Source organism: Callorhinus ursinus, unplaced genomic scaffold (assembly GCF_003265705.2).
Source record: "Callorhinus ursinus isolate GAN/ISIS: 27379988/994484 unplaced genomic scaffold, GSC_fseal_2.0 scaffold20, whole genome shotgun sequence".
Taxonomy (NCBI): Eukaryota; Metazoa; Chordata; class Mammalia; order Carnivora; family Otariidae; genus Callorhinus; species Callorhinus ursinus.
This window is the reverse complement of record NW_027397082.1, coordinates 24409530-24427805: the sequence shown is the minus strand read 5'-3', so window position 1 is coordinate 24427805 and position 18276 is coordinate 24409530. Positions and strand designations below refer to the sequence as shown.

Sequence of the window (18276 nt, the reverse complement as noted above, 5' to 3'; positions counted from 1 at the left end):
CAATCTTAATTTTTAAAAGTTTCAGACTTTCTTATTTGCCCCAGGTCAGTGAGAGCCAGTGCCTTCTCCAAAAGCCAAGTGAGCTTTAGAACTAAGCACCAGTGTTGAGCCTCTCCAGCTTTGAGAGAATGACTCATCTTGGTAGTGGGTTTGTGAGCATACGCCGTTAAGGACAGTAATGAAAATTTAAAATATTGTTACTCTCGATCAAGAACTTAGTACCAAATGAATCAGAGATGTCAGGTTTACATACCCCTCTATTATGACCTCCATAGTGATGGTGGCCTCACTCTCCGCACAAATGGAGCTCTCGTCGTGCTGCAGGATTACGGAAGTCCATAGGAGTACAACGCCACCAGAAAGGTGACTTACAAAGAAGCCTGCTGCGATGAGCGTTAGGACAGGGGGTGATTTAGAAGTATGTTTTGGACTGTATTTTTCTGTAGCAAGCGTTCAGAATCATTCAGTTGACCTCAGCTTTGCTTAAACCTGGGGAAGTTTTTCTTTAAAAACAGACATGGGTGCATCTATGGGTACATGAATCTCATAAATTACAAACAGTGTCCTCAAAAAGGGGCGCTTGTGAGAAAAGAGACTTTTGGTGCTCACGAGAAGGCAAGTTTAGTGTATTCACTGCTTATGAAAACACAAGTTTTCATGTTCTGATTCTAAAACTTTCACCCCGAAAGTTTTAAGTTACCCCTTAATCATTTAAGAACTCATAAACAATTATTTACCTTACTCTTATCTGAAATGATGCAGAGTTGAAGGAATTCCACCTTTTAGAGAAGTTGAAGTTTATCTGATTGTTACTTAAAAAATCTTTCTAAAGGCTGTGGTGTTCCAGGGCAGAAGTAGGCTCACATTCCACCTCCCAGGAACATCGTGTTACAACACAGCAAGTTTATTTTTTAAAGATTTTTTTTTATTGTCAGAGAGACAGAAAGCACAAGCAGGGGGAGTGGCAGGCTCCCTGCTTAGCAGGGAGCCTGATGCGGAACTTGATCCCAGGACCCTGGGATCATGACTTGAGCCAAAGGCAGACACAACCGACTGAGTGACACTGCAAGTTTCTAGCCAAGAGTCTCTCCTCCAAAACCAGCCACGAGAGTTGTGGGTTTCTCTTGGTTGAACCACACTAAACTGTTGCTACACTGTAGATGTTGCTGCTCCTTCATTTTAAATATACTCACAAGCCTATGTATACCACTTTACAGGTGAAGATCTTTTGGTAAGAAGTTAAAGTCAAGAGTGAACATGGTGGAAACAAAATTTCCTTACCTTCATCAGACTTAAAACTGGAAATTGATGATTTCTGAACGGAAGCCTTCTTCACACATGATGTGAGGTCCACGCTGTCAAACAAAATGGCACCGGGCTACCTACCACCCAGTTTCCTGACGAATGCACCAAAGAAGCCCAGGAGATGGCCATTTTATTTTATAAATGTCAGCAGTCGGAACATTGCTAAGCTTGCAATAACAGACTTAGAACAAGCAAGGGTCAGCAAACTCTGTCCATAAAGGGCCAGACAGTAAGGATCATAGGCTTTCTGGGCCCTACAGTCTCCGCTGCAGCCACTCATCTCGGCTGTTAACAGTGCAAAAGCAGCCACAGACCATACAGAAGTGAGTGAGCGTGGCTGTGTTCCAATAAAAAATTGCAGACGCTGATATTGCAATTTCATAAAACTTTCACATCGCTAATAATCCTCTTTCGGTTTTTTTTTCCAATCACTCAAAAATGTAAAAACTATTCTCAGTTCAAGAGCCATACAAAACCTGGTGGCAGGCTGGATTTGGCCCAGGACCATAGTTTGCTGACCCGACTTAGAAAACTGGGAACAAGAGCCACAGAGGTCTGAAAACAAGCAAGCTAGTTTAGTCATATACTTCATGGCTGACGATCGGAAGCTTTGGGGCATTGCAAATGTAAATATATCCTATAAGATTCATTAAAAAGTAATTCAATGTAGTTTCTATATTATGCACCATAGTGGACTCTTCTTTAGCATTTCTTTCTACGTAGAGAATGATGTTGGGTTTGTTTTTTTTAAGTTTATTGCTTATGTATTCACAGATTATTCCACTTTTGGTTTTCACAAACTGAATTCAGAATGATGTATAAATTAATATCTTCTGAGTTGTGACATCTTAACAAGAAACTTAACCATTTCTTAAAGCAAAAGTAGACTGAGTTGGTGTTCAGATTTATTTATTTTGCACTGTACTGTACTTATATATTTATTATACATAGCTTTTGTGATACTGCTTATGGATTAGAAGCACTAGTGGTTCTGTCTCACTATTTGAAGACAAATCTCCTAAAAAAAAAAAGTATGCTCTGAATACCTGACATGGGCCAGAATTTCATGCAAAAAAAAGCTTCATTTTCATTTCTCATTAACTGAAGAGCTATTGATCCAAGTCATAATTGCCATTTAAGGTATATTATCTTTAAAACTTACTGTGTAAACTATCAAGTAAGTGTAAAGGATTCTTATTCTTGGTATGAAGCAAATTATGACTTTTAAAATGGAATGTGTTCCTCTAAAGTAAATCCAAATTTTATCTTTCTACCAATATTAAAATTTTTTCTTCAAATCATAAAGCACACAAAAAATCCTAACTTTTTCTTTGATAAGTCTTTTTACCAATTATAAAAACAAGTCCCCAGTTCTCTGCATATTCTAAAGTCAGAAGTGTTAAAAATACACCAGACAGCTTTCACATTACCGTTTACTGACTCAAAGCCTTAACGCTCGAACAGCCACCATTTGCTTGTCCACAGAAGTCAAGCTATTCCAGTTGGATGTGATTTGCCCAGTGCTACAGGTTTCTTTTCAAATCATCAGTCTATAAGAAATGCACAATACTGCCCCATTTAAAAAAAAATATTCCAGAAACACTTTATCATGCGTCTATAAATTTGACATCTTTTCTCTTGTTTGGCTAATCATGTATTGAAAACTGAGGTACTGGCCTAACTGGCTAGAGTCAAAATGAAAACCGTGCAGCGTAAGAGGATGAGAAGCAAGACTGGTCTCGCTAGGTTTAGCACTTGGCCTTGACTCTAAGCTCCAGCCCCACCCCACCCCCACCCCAGTCTGTAACACCGTTGACTCGGCTGCAGAACGGAATCTGAAACTCCCTGAGACTAAAGTGAGACTAGGTTTTACAAGTGAATGTATTGCCTATGTTGAACCCAACTTATTTGTTCATTCCATTTTGAGGTGAAAGCACATCCTCCGTTGTATCAGTCTTTGGGACCTTCTGAAGGACACTGCTCAAAATGTAAAGCGCCCACTCTATTACAACTAACTGGCACAACCTGGTGTTTGCCAAATATATGAAATTTTTATTTGTAGCTTTTCTGAACTACATAGCTATGTTAGTACACCAAATGAAAGAAATTATCCTATTACTTAGAATAAATCGAAAACGGCCACCCAGACTCTACCCATTACCACTTCATACTTTCAAGACTACTAAAAAATCTGGGTAGCAAACTTTTTATCAGTAAAGTTGATATGGAAGAGTCTAAATATGCAAACTAGGTTTATGACAAGATTTTGAGGAAAAATATTTCAAGACGCTTCACTAAAAACAAAGGAGCATGAGTTCTGTTACTGTGGGGTGATGACAACTTTACAGAATATGTATAGCTGGTGAGAAAGGAATAGATAAGAATCCAACCGGTCTGTGATGCCGAAGAAATAGACTGACTTCCTCCTGGTCACCTGTTCATCTGGAATTGGTTGTTTTGCAAAATAATGGAAGGTCGCATGAGGTCATCAAGGAATTGAGGGTAAGTTTGTGAGCAAATCTGTAGGCAGTAACAATACTATTTGGACAGAAAGCGCCCTCTTGAGGGAAATGCCTCTTTTCATGTCATCCTATCCTTAGCAAGTAATAGTTACTTACGAATTCTCCAGTTGGGGGTAAATAGGAGTTACAACTCAACAGAAGTGAGTTACAGGTGCCTTGTTTTTAATTTGTTTTCATACAAGGGCTCCCATCTTAGGGGCTCGGGAAACACTAGAGGCTCATTAATGAAGAGGGCCCCCTCCTGCCACACACGTACTCCTTTCTCAAACTACATCTTCCCCTTCCTCTCTTCTCTTTCCCTATCCAGTAGCTCTGTAGACCTGTCGTCCTCTGCCTGGACACCGATAGGCCTTGCTCAATTCTGACAAATAACAGAGCTTGCATTCTGCCTGGTAAAACTGAATTAACTGCCACCACACCAAGAGAAAACTAGGATTCTTCTGGTTGGTGTCTGATCTCCAACTTGGCAGAGTGAGAGGCAGCCTACAGCCTACAGCTCTCTCAATGGCTGCCTCTGACCACTTGCAGTTGCTTCTCTCACGTGTGCAGCAAAGTGAAAAAGGTGAATACCTAGACCCTCCAGAAAGTTATTAGGAAAGGAAGACTGCCTCCTACACTAAGTCCATTCTTGGGTCAGTATTCCCAGGATACAGTGTGCTGTTAAAAATGTATACATTCTTGGCCATCTCTAAGTGTCAACTTCCTAAGGAATCTTCGGCTGATGGCATCCCATAGTCATTCCACATGGGATGACCTAAATATTCCTGAAGTACTGAATCTCCACAATTACCAAGTTATTCATGTACATCTCTTAGATCCCAAATAGATTATGCTCAAGCTGGTCCATGAGACCTTTCCTAGGTCTCTGAACTTTGACCTAATTCACTCTGACACTGAATTGGGTAATGTTGCATTTGTTTAAATGTTGTGTGAATGATCGTAGTATGCAAGCCCATGGAAGACTGAAACTGTGTCTTACACCCGTTATTACCCCCACTTCACTTTTAAGTGCCTAGCACAATGCTAAGCACACAGTAGGTGCTCAATATTCATCTAGTTAAAAAAAATATTAAGGCTGTAGCTTGTTATAGCCTCGGAGTGTGTGTATGTTACTGTTAATGACTAGGATATTTAGTTCTGAAAATGAAACTCATCAATACAGGCCATATAAGTTTATGCACAAATAGATTTCATTCTCAAATTCACAGAGCATTCAAACGCTAGATGTAGAATTTTATGGTCCCACTGTGATTCTCTATATGTGTAACTAGAAGGTTAAAAGCATAATAACAAGTGTGAAATAGTTGATGAATTTCTACTTTAAATTGATTTTTCACCTAAACTACAGTTTCTGCTGCCAAAGACTTAATATAAATGTATTTGTGTATGTTTGGAAAATAAATGATTTGTGACATGTAATGGTCACTTGTGCTCTGATGAGGAAAGACCCTGTTGTCATCCAAAACACTATTCATAATATTTCTGGACTTTGTTTTATATCTAAAATGTGGATTAAAAGCAAATATTTATATGTTAAATCATACATTCTCCTTAAATAAGCCTAAAAAAAAAAAAACCACTTTTTAAAATCACATATAAGAATATGCTAAAAGATTAACATGCACTGTTGAGCTGATCTCCCCCATTAAGCAGGAGTAATAAAGGAACTTTCTATTTTCACTTATGTCATGAGGGGAAAAAAGAGCTTTAAGCTCTAGACCAAAAGAATTGGCTTCTACAGTTTTGAAGACATAAGAGATCTATTTAGTTGCGACTCTGTGCACTTTTTTTAAATTCTCACATCGTAAGAATAGGAAGCCAAAAAAAAAAAAAAGGCAGGTGTTTTATTCAATTATTCACACTAGAGAGTATTTATAACCTGGTTGTTACAAAAACTTATTTCATAGGCCATTCCTAGAATATGGCAATAGCTCAGGTAAAATATTGCTTTTTAATTATAGTCTTAAGAACAGGACTGTATCTGGACAGACAATAACGACGAAGGAAGACGAAGGAAGAAGAGCAGCAGAAGGAGGAGAAGGAGGAGAAGCCCCTCAACAGGCACCATTTATCCTTAAAACAGAGGCAAGTCTTCAACTTGGTTTTTCCACCCATTCTTCCCCCATCGACCCTCCAGAACACGGCAGAAAATGCGAAGAACTGTGAAGAGACTAGAATCACATTCAAACTCTTTTTGCAAGTAGCCATAATGAACACTCTCGTCCTTTTTTAAAAAGATCAAATTAAGTTACTTCTTGAAGTGTATCATTCAGCCAGAGCCAATGAACCTGATCACCAATTTCAAGCTATTTTTTCTTTTCTCAAAAATCTTCCTGAAGGGCACCTGGGTGGCTCAGTTGGTTAAGCTACTGCCTTCGGCTCAGGTCATGATCCTGGAGTCCCGGGATCGAGTCCCACATCGGGCTCCCTGCTCAGCGGGGAACCTGCTTCTCCCTCTGACCCTCCCCCCTCTCATATGCTCTCTCTCTCTCATTCTCTCTCAAGTGAATAAATAAAATCTTTAAAAAAAAATAAAAAAATAAAAGTCTTCCTGAAAATATACTCAAGTGTAGAATTTTTCTCATTTCCATCTGTAGTACTGCAAAAAAATATATTTATTTCATTTGAAAGAGTTTTGGTTATAAAGAGTAGCTGAGGGGTACCTGGGTGGCTCAGTCATTAAGCGTCTACCTTCAGCTCAGGTCATGATCCCGGGGTCCTGGGAATGGAGCCCCGCATCAGGCTCCCTGCTCGGCAGGAAGCCTGCTGTTCCCTCTCCCACTCCCCCTGCTTGTGTTCTGGTTCTCTCTCTCTCTCTCAAATAAATAAAATCTTTAAAAAAAATAAATGAAAAAAGTGCTGAATTTTAAAACGCAATTTCATGGTCTTGATTTTTCTGCACTCTATGCCCTCATTTTAAGGGGACAGCTGTAATCCAATTAAGTTCACTCCAAAGATTCTTTTAAAACTATAACTTAAGATATATATTAAGTTTTTTGTTTTTGGGTTTTTTTGGGGGGGGGGAGTGCAAGGGGTTGGGACAGAGGGGGAGAGAGAATCTTAGGCAGGTTCCACACCTAGCATAGAGCCCGACGTGGGGCTCAATCTCACGACCCTGAAATCATGACCTGAGCCAAAATCCAGAGTTGGACACTCAACCAACTGAGCTACCCAGGCATCCCAAGATATGTAAGTTTTAAAAAGGCAATGTCATTAAGAAACTTCCAAATATGGGGGTAGGTGGTTTTCAATTCTCCTTTCTTAATGACAATTTCAGAATTGGGGCAGAACCCTGTGCCATGCAAAGCGTAATTCTCCCTCCGCTGTTAATTTTCTTAGGAAGCTTCCCTTGTATAAAAAGAGAATGTTCTAAATTAACAGTAGGTCTCTATATGCATCTAAACAAATGTAAGAGAAAATCCACCGACTCCTCCTTCTTCTACTACCGTAGTGATGTTTTCAAATATTTGGTGAAATCCAGAGGCAAGTGAGTAGCTACTTCACTGCAATGTCTTTTGATTAGTTGATTTAAATCTTCATTCAAAAATGAATCCCCTTGTAAAACTTCACTCTGAAAAAATATTAAAAGTGACTCACATTAAAAGTTCTGTCATAAGCAAAAGCCAAGCTGTGAGCAAAATTGAAAATGGCAACAGCAGACCCCCAACACATGAAACCTGATATGACAAGCGCTGGGTCAAGTCTGGGACACAGCCTACACTGAACAAAACAGTCTCGTGACCATCTCCAGAGTCCCAACCCTACAGATCCAGCCTACCATCAACTCCTACTAAACATGAAAAAAAATCTACCTATAATACAATTAAGCAAGTTGGAATCGGTTAATAGAGACATTTAGTTTCTATTTCATCTTTTAAAAAAAATGAAAAAGTATCACATACCTTCCTTTTGGAACTTGAAGATTTAACAGGAGGATTGAATGTCATTGCAGCCATGCTGTATGTCTCAAAAAGTTCTGCAGCAGATCTATAATCACAGAAGGAATGTAAGGACATCACCCTATCTGTATAACCTGAAAAAACTAGATTGTACCCAAAGAGAAGGACTCATTATTCTAAACCCATATAGTAAGATATAACATAATCCTGCTCTTGAAACCAACAAACCAACACACTCATAAAATAAATACTAAATTCCCATGTAATGACAATGCCATCCAACTAAATCTACCTCAGAGAGGTCTGGTGTACATTAGAAATACAGGCCTGGACAAAGACAAGGCTGAGCAGAAGAACTCCAGCTCAGTGTAATCAAATCCCAACTCGGCCAGTTATGGGAACAATATGCAGCTAAGTCATGGGGGCCAGATGAGTGAAGCATGGAGTTACCCTCCATGAATTTCAAATAGCTCAACCCCTCAGTTATTGGCCTGGATTAGGAGCAAGGAGAGGCCAAGGACAAACTAAATGTCAATACCACAGCATGTCAATGAATCCTCAGTGACTTGGGGTTGGTTCACATTCCCCGAAGGAGATCAGCAAGGGCCTACAAGGATTGCAATTAGAGTCCCATCCCAAGCTCCACCCTCCAGGACAAGACCATCATGAGTCTTCTTTCTCAAGCTTTTGGGATAAACCCATTCTTCATCTTCCTCCAGAGAAAGAAACTTCTAGCATGAATGAAGCAGACGTTCAAGATCTTTGACAAAAACATGCCAGAAAAAGATCATGAATAAGAAAACTGACAGGTAATTGTTGTCTCCTTTTTCTCCCTTTTAAAAAACAAGGCTGGAGGACAGGTGGAAAGTATGAGGGAAGAAAAAAGTCAGTGGCCACTTTATCATTTAATAAGGCCAGAAGTTATCTCTTTTAACCAGAAGGAAAAGGGTTCATGGAAAACTGGAGTTTCTGCCTCGTTCAGAGGGAGGAAGCAGCTGACTTCTGCCATGTAAAAATACAGACCTATTTTGCCAAATCTCCCAGTACTTCAAGAGAAGCTGGAACTTTTAGGTGAATCTGTCCAATATTTAAAATATAGCAAATAATTCAATTTTTGTTTAAACTCCGAAGAGGCCAGAATACCAATCTGCCGGCCTACCAGTCACTTGTCTATGATCTCCAATCTAGAGAACCAGTGGGCTGCAAATGAGAATTCTACAGCAGGATATTAATTGTGAATGGTGAGTGTATTACAAGGGTGTCTTTCACGTCATTTCCTTTTCTGTGTAATTGCCTCATTTTGTAGGGAAAAGGGCCATTATTTTTTCAACTTTTCTGTCCTTTTGAAATTTTTCAGAGTAAGAAGCTGGAAAAGAAACTTCTCTTGGCAGGATCCTACCCCCCATCTGGAGCGTACGGTGGAGGCTGGGAGTACCGGCTGGCCAGGACGCGCTGCACCGAGCGGACAGGGAGGCCACAGAGAGGAAGTGCGGCCCCTCCGTGTAGCAGTGCTCCAAAGCACTTTCTTCTCTCACTTCTCCCCTGCTGGCCCTAGCACAACCGACCATTCAGCAGCGGGGAGGAATCTCACTGTGCTTGGACTCGTGGATCTTCCCAGGGAGCAAATATGGCATTATCTTATTAACTGCTGAGACTGAGTGTCGGGGGTATGTGTTTTCACTATTCTCTCTACTTACCTGGATGTATGAAACTTTTTATAACAAAAAAAAAAAAAAAAGTTAAGCGATTACCAAAAACACACTAACAAAATCACTGTCGGCATGTTTTCTCCTTAGAACAATTCAGGAATATGAAGTGAGACCAAATCCAGATCAACTGGCACTTTCTGTTTTAAAACCTATCACTTTATAAATAGAGCAGACTTCTCAGAGCGAACAGAGACCAACTGCAGTCTGTGGTCTGATTACCTCCGGCTCAACTCCGGTTTGAGTGCTTCTGAGCCTTCAGAGGGGGCTCCAGCGATCAGGTGAGCCGCAAATCTCTGCACAACAGGATGGTAATGTCTCTGAAGGACAAGCAGGACAGCCACATTTTGCATGGGTCAGTACTTTATAAAACATTGGCTACAGCAAAGATTTTCTCTAATGAACACTATTTTTTTAAATCATATATGTATATGTAATTCACATAACCACATACCGACAGAAAAAATACTCTCTGCTCACATGATAACAACATGAATCTGATGACCAGGTTACCAGTCTTGCTTTTACAGCATGAAAAGAAAAATCAAGAAGCAATTTCTCTCTTAGAGTGAAAAGTTAGTTCACAACAGGTTTCCTGAAACATTATTTGCTACGAGTCTCCCTCTAACATGTCTGCACCGTAGAATCACAACAGTGCTGCCCTCTTGAAACTGAGGGGCTACCAGAGTCTCCTTGGGCAGGACCCAGTACAAATCTTCCATTCTGAATAGTGCTGGGGAAATAGTTCAATTTTCTAAACCTCGCCCCACAAAAATGTTATTTTCTGCCTCCTTAGAAAATGTACCTCAACATCTTAAAGAACAGTAAGAGCAAAGTGAAATGTAGACAATTAAAACAGGAATTCTCCAAAAAGCCATCCCAGAACAAAATTATATTGAGGACTCTAGCAATAGTAACGACTTGGGGAAAAACTGAAAAACACTGCTCACAAAGAAAGGGCCATCCTCGTTGGGTGTTATATGCAAACAATGAATCATGGAACACTACGTCAAAAACTAATGATGTACTATATGGTGACTAACATAACATAATAAGAAAAAAAAAAAAGGAAGGGCCATTCTTACCCGTAGTGTATGCAATTCCCAAAGTGCAGTGTTCTGAGCATTACAGTACTCGGGTTCATCCAGCTCAGGAAGGAAAACCCCACTTCCCTGAGACTCATTGTCAAGCAACAGATCTGTTTTTGGGAAAGTCTGCAAAATGTCACATAAAAATAAGAATTCATTTAATTAATACTGGTAAAGAATGTTATTGGGTTCTATACTTTTATTTTAATTTAAATTTAATTTGGTTTTTATGCTTAAATAAAAGCTGTAAGCGGGGAACCTGGCTGGCTCAGTAGGTGGAGTGACTCTTGATCTTGGGGTCATGAGTTCGAGCCCCATGCTGGGTATGCGTAGAACCTACTTAAAAAATAAAACATTTTTTAAAAAGAGCTATAAACATATGTACTTTATAGCTGTATTTGTACTGACACAAAAATGTGTCCATCACCATTAGTGTTAAAAAAAATGTTGTAGAATAATGTATACTATAAAAAAGCTGTGTTGTCTGTGTATGTGTGTTGTACATGTTTATATATGAATAAAAAAGTCTGCTGGAAGAAAACCCAACAAATGGTAAAAATGATTACCTCTGGAGAGTGTCAACAGGGGTGGCAATGCTTTGGTTTTGTAATTTTATATACTTCTTTTCTCACTGGATTCTACCATTTTGCCTTATCACAGTAATAACATAAATAGGGGGAAAAGATGCAAACAAGATAGCACTGTTGTACTACCAGAACTTGGCTTTGTCTCATTACTTACGTGCATTAATATTCTGTTAGTTGCTAAAATGCCAATGCTTGAATTTGGAAGAACGTGAAGAGCAAGGGTACAAAGACGCTTGATGAAAGCAAGGGCTCTCTGCTGAGAAACCTGCTTCCTGCGCTTAGTTAGCATGACATCAAGGCACTGGAGCAGAATCTCGACACCTTCATTGGTAGCACCTAAAACAGCAGATATACCCTTCAAGGCTGTTCTCATTCTTTTTTTTTTTTTTAATTCAATTAACCAACCTACATTACATCATTAGTTTTCAGATGTAGTGTTCAATAATTCATCAGTTGTATACAACACCCAGTGCTCATCATATCACATGCCCTCCTTAATGGCCATCACCCAGTTACCCCATCCCCCTACCCCTCTAGCAACCCTCAGTTGGTTTCCTGTACTTAAGAGTTTCTCATGGTTTGTCTCCCTGATTTCCTTCCATTTATTCTGTTTTCCCTCTCTTCCCCTACGGTCCTCTGCCCTGTTTCTTATATTCCACATATGAGTGAAACCATATGATAACTGTCTTTCTCTGACTGACTTATTTCACTCAGCATAACACCCTTCAGTTCCGTCCACGTTAATGTAAGTGGTAAGTATTCGTCCTTTCTGATGGCTGAGTAATATTCCATTGTGTGTGTGTGTGTGTGTGTGTGTGTGTGTGTGTGTGTGTGTGTATCACATCTTCTTTATCCGTTCATCTGTTGATGGACATCTCAGCTCTTTCCAGACTGGCTATTGTGGACATTGCTGCTATGAACACTGGGGTGCAGGTACCCCTTCGATCACTACATTTGTATCTTTGGGGTAAAAACCTAGTATCATTACTTTTTCATTATACAACTTCACTGCATTCCAGAAAAACCCAAGACAAACTGTCATACCTTTCCCAAATCATTTCCCTAACCAATGAAGTAGTGCTATACTGCTCAGGAGATGCAGAGGGTTCTACCAGAGCTCCAGTCAATTCCAGAAATTCTCTTTCTCCAACTCTTACGTAAGGCTAAATACAGATGTGTGGCCCTCAGAGGCCAACATTCTAATTCTGATTTCTCATTTTTCATTGACTATACCCAAGATAGTCTTAAAAGATAAGTATTTATTAAAGATACATTATCTAAATGTACATACCTGCATGTAACTTGAACAGTGTTTTATACAGATGTGTATAGAATTTCATCGGATCAATATTCAGAACATCACCTTTGAAATTGCAACAAACAATTAGGTACATTACAGCCTCCAAAGGTAAAGCAAACAAAACTTGATTAAGAAAATATTTTACCTTGCCCAGAAAGAATATGAAAAGCAGTCTGGACGCAGTGAAGGCTTTCTCGATAGCTCAGGTCCTTGGGGACAAAAAAAGGGAGAAAAGAACATTAAGAATAATAATCACCATTCATATCTTAGAAAGGAATTCATTAGAGTTACTTACACCAGATTCGATGAGAGTATGCAGTACTACTAATAAATCATCAAAAAACTCCACATTTATAAGGTGAGCAAACCTAGAATCAAACAGAGCTTAGTCAATAGGTGACCTAAAAACAGAAATACAACAGCCAGAAATTAAATTTGACTTTAAAGCCATATTTTTAATATTCCCGATTTCAATGTTAGTTATGATGCAGATGGTGGTAATTATTGATACTTCTCATTAATTCAGAATGACCTTTCTAACAATTCACCCACAGCTGGACACTACACTCAGCAGGAATATATGAGGCACTAAACAAACTGAAAATATTTCAGAAATACTTCTGCCCTACAAAACAAGCTGTTAAAAACAACTCTCCAAGGAAAGTTTACCAGCTACCCCGTGCTGCTCTAACTCGGAAGAGGGCCAAAAACATCAGCTTCTGGAAAAATGGGAAGTGGGAAAAGGGAGAGGAGGAAAGAGACTGTTATTTATAGGAATATGGACTCTACTAAAGCTTTAAAAATAAAATGGGAAGAATATTGGACCTAGTATCTAGTTCAGGCTCTGAAATTAATTGCCTGTATGATCCTAGGTAAGTCACTTGTCAGTCCTGGGCCTCTGTTTCTAGAAATAACTGAGATCACTCAGTAGAGTGAAGAATCATCTGACCTATTAAATGTGACAGCACGCTGTACAGTGTAAAATCCTAGGCACTGACGTAATTAAAGTCAAGATCTTTCTTCAATATCAGTGCAAGAGCCTCTGACACTACATAAAGCTTAGAATAAGAAAGAATCTTAAAAGTGCTAACATTCCCCGTGTACCAGTACAACTTTTCTGTGAAGCAACTAGGCAATATTTATCAACATTTAAAACGAGCAGACCCTCTGACCAGGCAATATATGTACACAAGTGCATGAAGGTATTTCCAGTGCAGCACAGGGGACTGGCCAAATAAAAGTATTACCGATCCATAAAATGTAATATTCCAAATGTAAAAAAAAAAAAAAGATGGATATAATCACGCCAACATGGGAAGATACCCAAAGTAACCATTTTATCAAAACAGAACAGTCTACGTAGCAGGATTCCATCTGTGTGACAGAAGACAGACAGACTTATGTATATATATAGGAGAAATTGTAATTTTTTAATTTTATATGCTTCTGAATCATTTGAATTTTTAAAGTAAGTAGATATGACTAAAAGCTTTTTTAAATAAAGGAACTGGTCATTGAAAAACAAACAGTAGGTCCTAATCCCTTCTCTGACCAACCTCCCTTTGAATCTTTTCAATAACAAGGTCCAATTACTTTATAATCCCATTGCCAAACAGCTCCAGTCATCACTAAGAAATTTCCTGTACTAAACGGAACTTGCCTTTGCTCTTTCTTCCAACCGTTAAGTCCTATTTCTAAAGCTGCGCTGTCCAATGAGGGCAGCCACTAGCACACGCAGCTATCAGGCATTTAAAATGGGACTGGTCCAAACTGAGATGCACTGTGTAAAATATCCATTGGTTTTTATGAAAATAAGAATACCAAGTATCTCAATAACTAATACCGATTACACGTCAAAATATTTTAAACTGACTTCGATAAAATATGTTAAAATTAATTGCACCAGTTTTTTACTTTTTTAATGTGGCTAACGGAGAACTTTAAATCACGTAAGTAGTTCACATTATAGTTCTATCGCACTGTTCTACAGGATACTACCTCACATACCTGGAAAACCACCACAACCACCATTATTCTAGCTCACATCCCCCAACAGGTTCACTAGAACAGACAGAGAGATTTCTCTTTCCGGGAAAGACCGCACAGGACTCGAGAAAAGGATGTGCAAGCAGGGTCAGAAGAGACTGAAGAGTCGCCTGCACGGGCCGCTCGGAAGTCCGACAGCGGGGAACTGACCACAGCGCAAAAAGAACCAAGAACTGAAGAGATGAACTTTCAGGACCCCCAGAACTTAGTCAGCAGAAGAAAGGAGTTACTGAAGGAGATTTAAAAAATAAAAGGCTTGAGATGAGAAAACTGAAAAGACAGCATCATGAACAGTTTCAAGGAAAGGCCAGTGACAAAAAAGGAAAAGGACACCGGGTCATCATTAGTGAACGCTGGTTAAGAGTCATGGGTTTTTTGGTCTTACTTATTTAAAAAGAACTGAAAAGGCTTCAATCTACACAGCCCTTACTTGGCAAGGCCTTCTAGAACTGATGGCAGGAGAGGTGACCTCTGGGCCTTCTTCAATATTCTGAAGTAGGTCACAAACACAATATTCAAAGTCTCCGTGTGCTGGCAGAAGAAGCAGACAAAATGACTTGAGTATAACCCCGTACCCTTTCTCCTGAGTTACTGCAGCGATGACGGTCAAAGCTCAACCTTCCGTCCTTTCCCAACGCTTTCCACAGTCCAATCTTAGGAGCTTCAACAAAACAGAATGAAGATACGCACCTTGCGATTTCATGAGACCAGCAATGATCACATTGAAGACTTGGCAGATAAACCAAGATTATACAACCCCAAGTTGAAACAATAATCTCTAGTTAAAACCATTTGACAAAACATTTTAAAAGCGTGAGAGAATGTGAAACTGCCTACCAGTTTAAGTTTTCTCTCTGTGCTCTCTGAAGCTTCTGCCTCCAGTAGCTCTCGCTCTAGTTTCTCTTCTGCTTTCTTCCACTGGAAAGAGACAGGGAAAGAAAAAGTAAGAGTATATAGTGCTGAGTGAAAAAGCAAGCTTCAGAGGCATAATATGTCAATATTCTGAAACACATACCCTAACCTGTCTATGAATACAAACACAAGCACAAGTACACAGACCTGAAGAAGCAGCAAACACACACCAAACTGAGGACAGCAGCTGCCTCCTGGGAGGAAGGCAGAACAAGACTGGGGAGAGGAACAAAGGGGACTCTCACTCTATCACTGATGGTTTCTTCTCAAGAATGAAATTGAAGTCTATTAATATTTGCTCACTGTGAATGGTAGATACATGGGATATGCTGTATTATTCTCTGTAGCTTTCTATAATTTACGTTTTTTTCAAGAGAGAAAAAAGGGAAGAACACACTGAGCCCAGAAATAATTCTTACTGTTAAATCATCTGTAACATGGAAATTAGTCATCAATGATACTTCCTAAACACATTTACATACAATGCATAAAACCAGACACTATAGAGAAATTCAACAAAATATAAGTTTTTCCACTTTCTTACGCAGTATGAGCAGCAAATAATGGCTGTTAAGCTGCCTAAGACGCAGGGGACCAACTGAGGGAGAGTTTCCTTCCTTCAGGCGCCATTTAAGGAGCTGCCATGTTCTTAGCGGGTCTGTTTCCCCACCACAGATACATACATGCTGTTTCTAACAGGGATATCCAATTTATATGATAGTATGATATAAAAAATTAAAATATTTACCTTCATTTGTTTCCAATTATTAAGTCTATTTTGGTACTTCTGTCCCATTTTCAAAATTTATTAGGGCCATTCAAAGATGGATATCCCTGAAAACTATTTTTTGCTTTGTTCTGTTTTGATAAGCAATTTGATAACCCTAATAAACTATTTAGAAATGTTTTGAGAAGTAATAATAATAACGATGCTGGTAGTGGTAATTCATGTTTATAAAGCACACCCAGTGTCACACACTTGCTAAATGCTTTACCTGCATCATCTTACTAAGGTGCACGGTGACCCACAAGGTAGGTGCTATTACTAGCTCCATTTCTCAAAATTAAAAAAAAAAAAGGTTACCAAAGTTTCATACTAAATAAACAAGGGGCTGGAATTTCAACCTAGGTTTCAAATGCAAGCCAATAAAGAAACGTGTTTCAATTAACAAAAACCCACTTTGTTGCCAAATTTACATGAATATCACCTTCCTGGTTAAGGAAGGGATCTGTGTATCACAATGAATCTGAAGAGCAAAAAAATTAAAACCCAGCACGACAAGGAAATTTGTTCATCAACTGCTCTTTTTGCCAATGAATTGCCAGTTTAATTAATAAAGCACTTCTTTGCAATAACTGGAAAAAATAAAATCTTCTAAATATTAGGTTTTGACACATTTATATTTATGATTTAACTATGATTTCTGCCTGTGCCTACACCATGGTTTTAATCTCAAATCAAACAAAAAAGGAAATCAACCAAACCTTTCTCTGCATTCTTGATAGACTTTTTCTCTTTTCCTTGAAAGTCATGAACTTTTTTGGTTTATTAATGTCCTCTGTATCTTTTTTCACTTCCACCTCTTTGATTCTTAAGCACAAGAATGTCTTTAACATCTAAGATGAAGAAAACACAATATACAGCTTAATATTTATAGTGCCATCAAAACCTTTATAGAGAGAGGTTAGCATTTAACAATGTTTTTCCTTCCTTTGTGCCAAAAAACAAACAAACAAAAAACACCTCTGACACATCTTTTGTCACACTGCACACAAAGTTCTATTATCTTATTGCTAAACATATTCAGTAATCTGTCTAATAGGACACTAGTACTTGGCTAAATAAACACAACATTGTTTTGCAGTACAACGTGTAGAAGGCAGAGAGAACACATCACCTGGCCCCGGTAGACAGGATGACGGAAGGTGGACAGGCAGAAAAAGGATGGGACCAGTATGGGAGGAGAGGATGTAAAGCAGGTATTTCTAAACCAGCTTTAATTTACCAAACCAGCCTCCATTTTGCAGTCAGTAGTTCTAATCTTCATTTTTCTCCCCCAATTAAAAACAAAACACAATAACCAAAAAAAAAAAAAAAAAAACCCATGTAAAATTAAATTTAGTGTTACTAATTTTAAGACAAATTATTTTCCTTTAAACCAATGGGTCTCCAGCTTCAGCAAACATGAGAATCATCAGGAGGGCTTGTTAAAACACAAATAGCTGGACCCCATCCTCAGTTTCTGATTCACTAGGTCTGGATTAGAGCCCCACAATTTGTATTTCTAATTCCTAGCTGATGCTGGTCCAGGGACCACAATGGAACTACTGCCTTAAGCCATTCAAAAAATCCAGAAACTAATTTGGAAATTGGTGTTTTGTGTACTACAGCAACCATACAAAGACAAAAGGGGTTCAAAATTCGAACTTTGTCTGGAAGAAACCACTCTACTGACCTCCTTCAATCATAGCAGCATTCCTGGAAAAAACATGTGAGAACTACAGTTTGTATTATTTTGATGTTCTAATATGTACATTGGAAGAAAGCGGAATATTTCAGTTTACAGGGCTTAAAGCACAGAATGGAAACAAGAAAGAATTAAAATTAGAAACGGTGAACATGAAGTCATTCTACGTACCAGAAAGATCAATGAGTATTCTGTAAGTATTCTATGTGCTCATAAAATATCACCCACAAATAAAAAACATAACTCCAGATTAAAGATGGTCAACTAATCTTTGGCAAGGGCACCAATAATACACAATGGGGAAAGGACAGTCTCTTCAATAACATTAAGAAAACTGGATATCCACATGCAAAAGAATGAAACTGGACCACTGTCTTACACCACTCAAAAAATTAACGTGAAATGGATTAAAGATTTAAATGTAACAACCGAAACCATAAAAC

The 18276-nt window shown here is 38.8% G+C and overlaps 2 protein-coding genes across 5 annotated transcripts in view; one reads left to right on the top strand and one right to left on the bottom strand.

The window, feature by feature from the left end:
- Nucleotides 1-1419, top strand: part of PLCE1 (phospholipase C epsilon 1) — a 337159-nt gene extending 335740 nt beyond the window's left edge. For 2 of the 4 annotated variants that reach the window (XM_073904420.1, XM_073904421.1), the window contains exon 34: nucleotides 1218-1419. The gene's annotated coding sequence lies outside the window, so the exon portion shown is untranslated. The remainder of the gene's footprint in view (nucleotides 1-1217) is intronic. The other 2 variants (XM_073904422.1, XM_025880681.2) reach the window with 1 other exon arrangement.
- A 4236-nt stretch (nucleotides 1420-5655) lies between these two features.
- NOC3L (NOC3 like DNA replication regulator) overlaps nucleotides 5656-18276 on the bottom strand; it is a 29003-nt gene continuing 16382 nt past the window's right edge. The window contains exons 11-21 of the mRNA XM_025880682.2: nucleotides 16851-16982; nucleotides 15291-15371; nucleotides 14884-14984; nucleotides 12703-12775; nucleotides 12553-12616; nucleotides 12399-12470; nucleotides 11262-11443; nucleotides 10518-10646; nucleotides 9655-9752; nucleotides 7730-7814; nucleotides 5656-7398 (exon numbers count right to left, since the gene is read on the bottom strand). Coding sequence (XP_025736467.2) covers nucleotides 7270-7398; nucleotides 7730-7814; nucleotides 9655-9752; nucleotides 10518-10646; nucleotides 11262-11443; nucleotides 12399-12470; nucleotides 12553-12616; nucleotides 12703-12775; nucleotides 14884-14984; nucleotides 15291-15371; nucleotides 16851-16982 — 1146 coding nt within the window. The 3' untranslated portion in view covers nucleotides 5656-7269. The remainder of the gene's footprint in view (nucleotides 7399-7729; nucleotides 7815-9654; nucleotides 9753-10517; nucleotides 10647-11261; nucleotides 11444-12398; nucleotides 12471-12552; nucleotides 12617-12702; nucleotides 12776-14883; nucleotides 14985-15290; nucleotides 15372-16850; nucleotides 16983-18276) is intronic.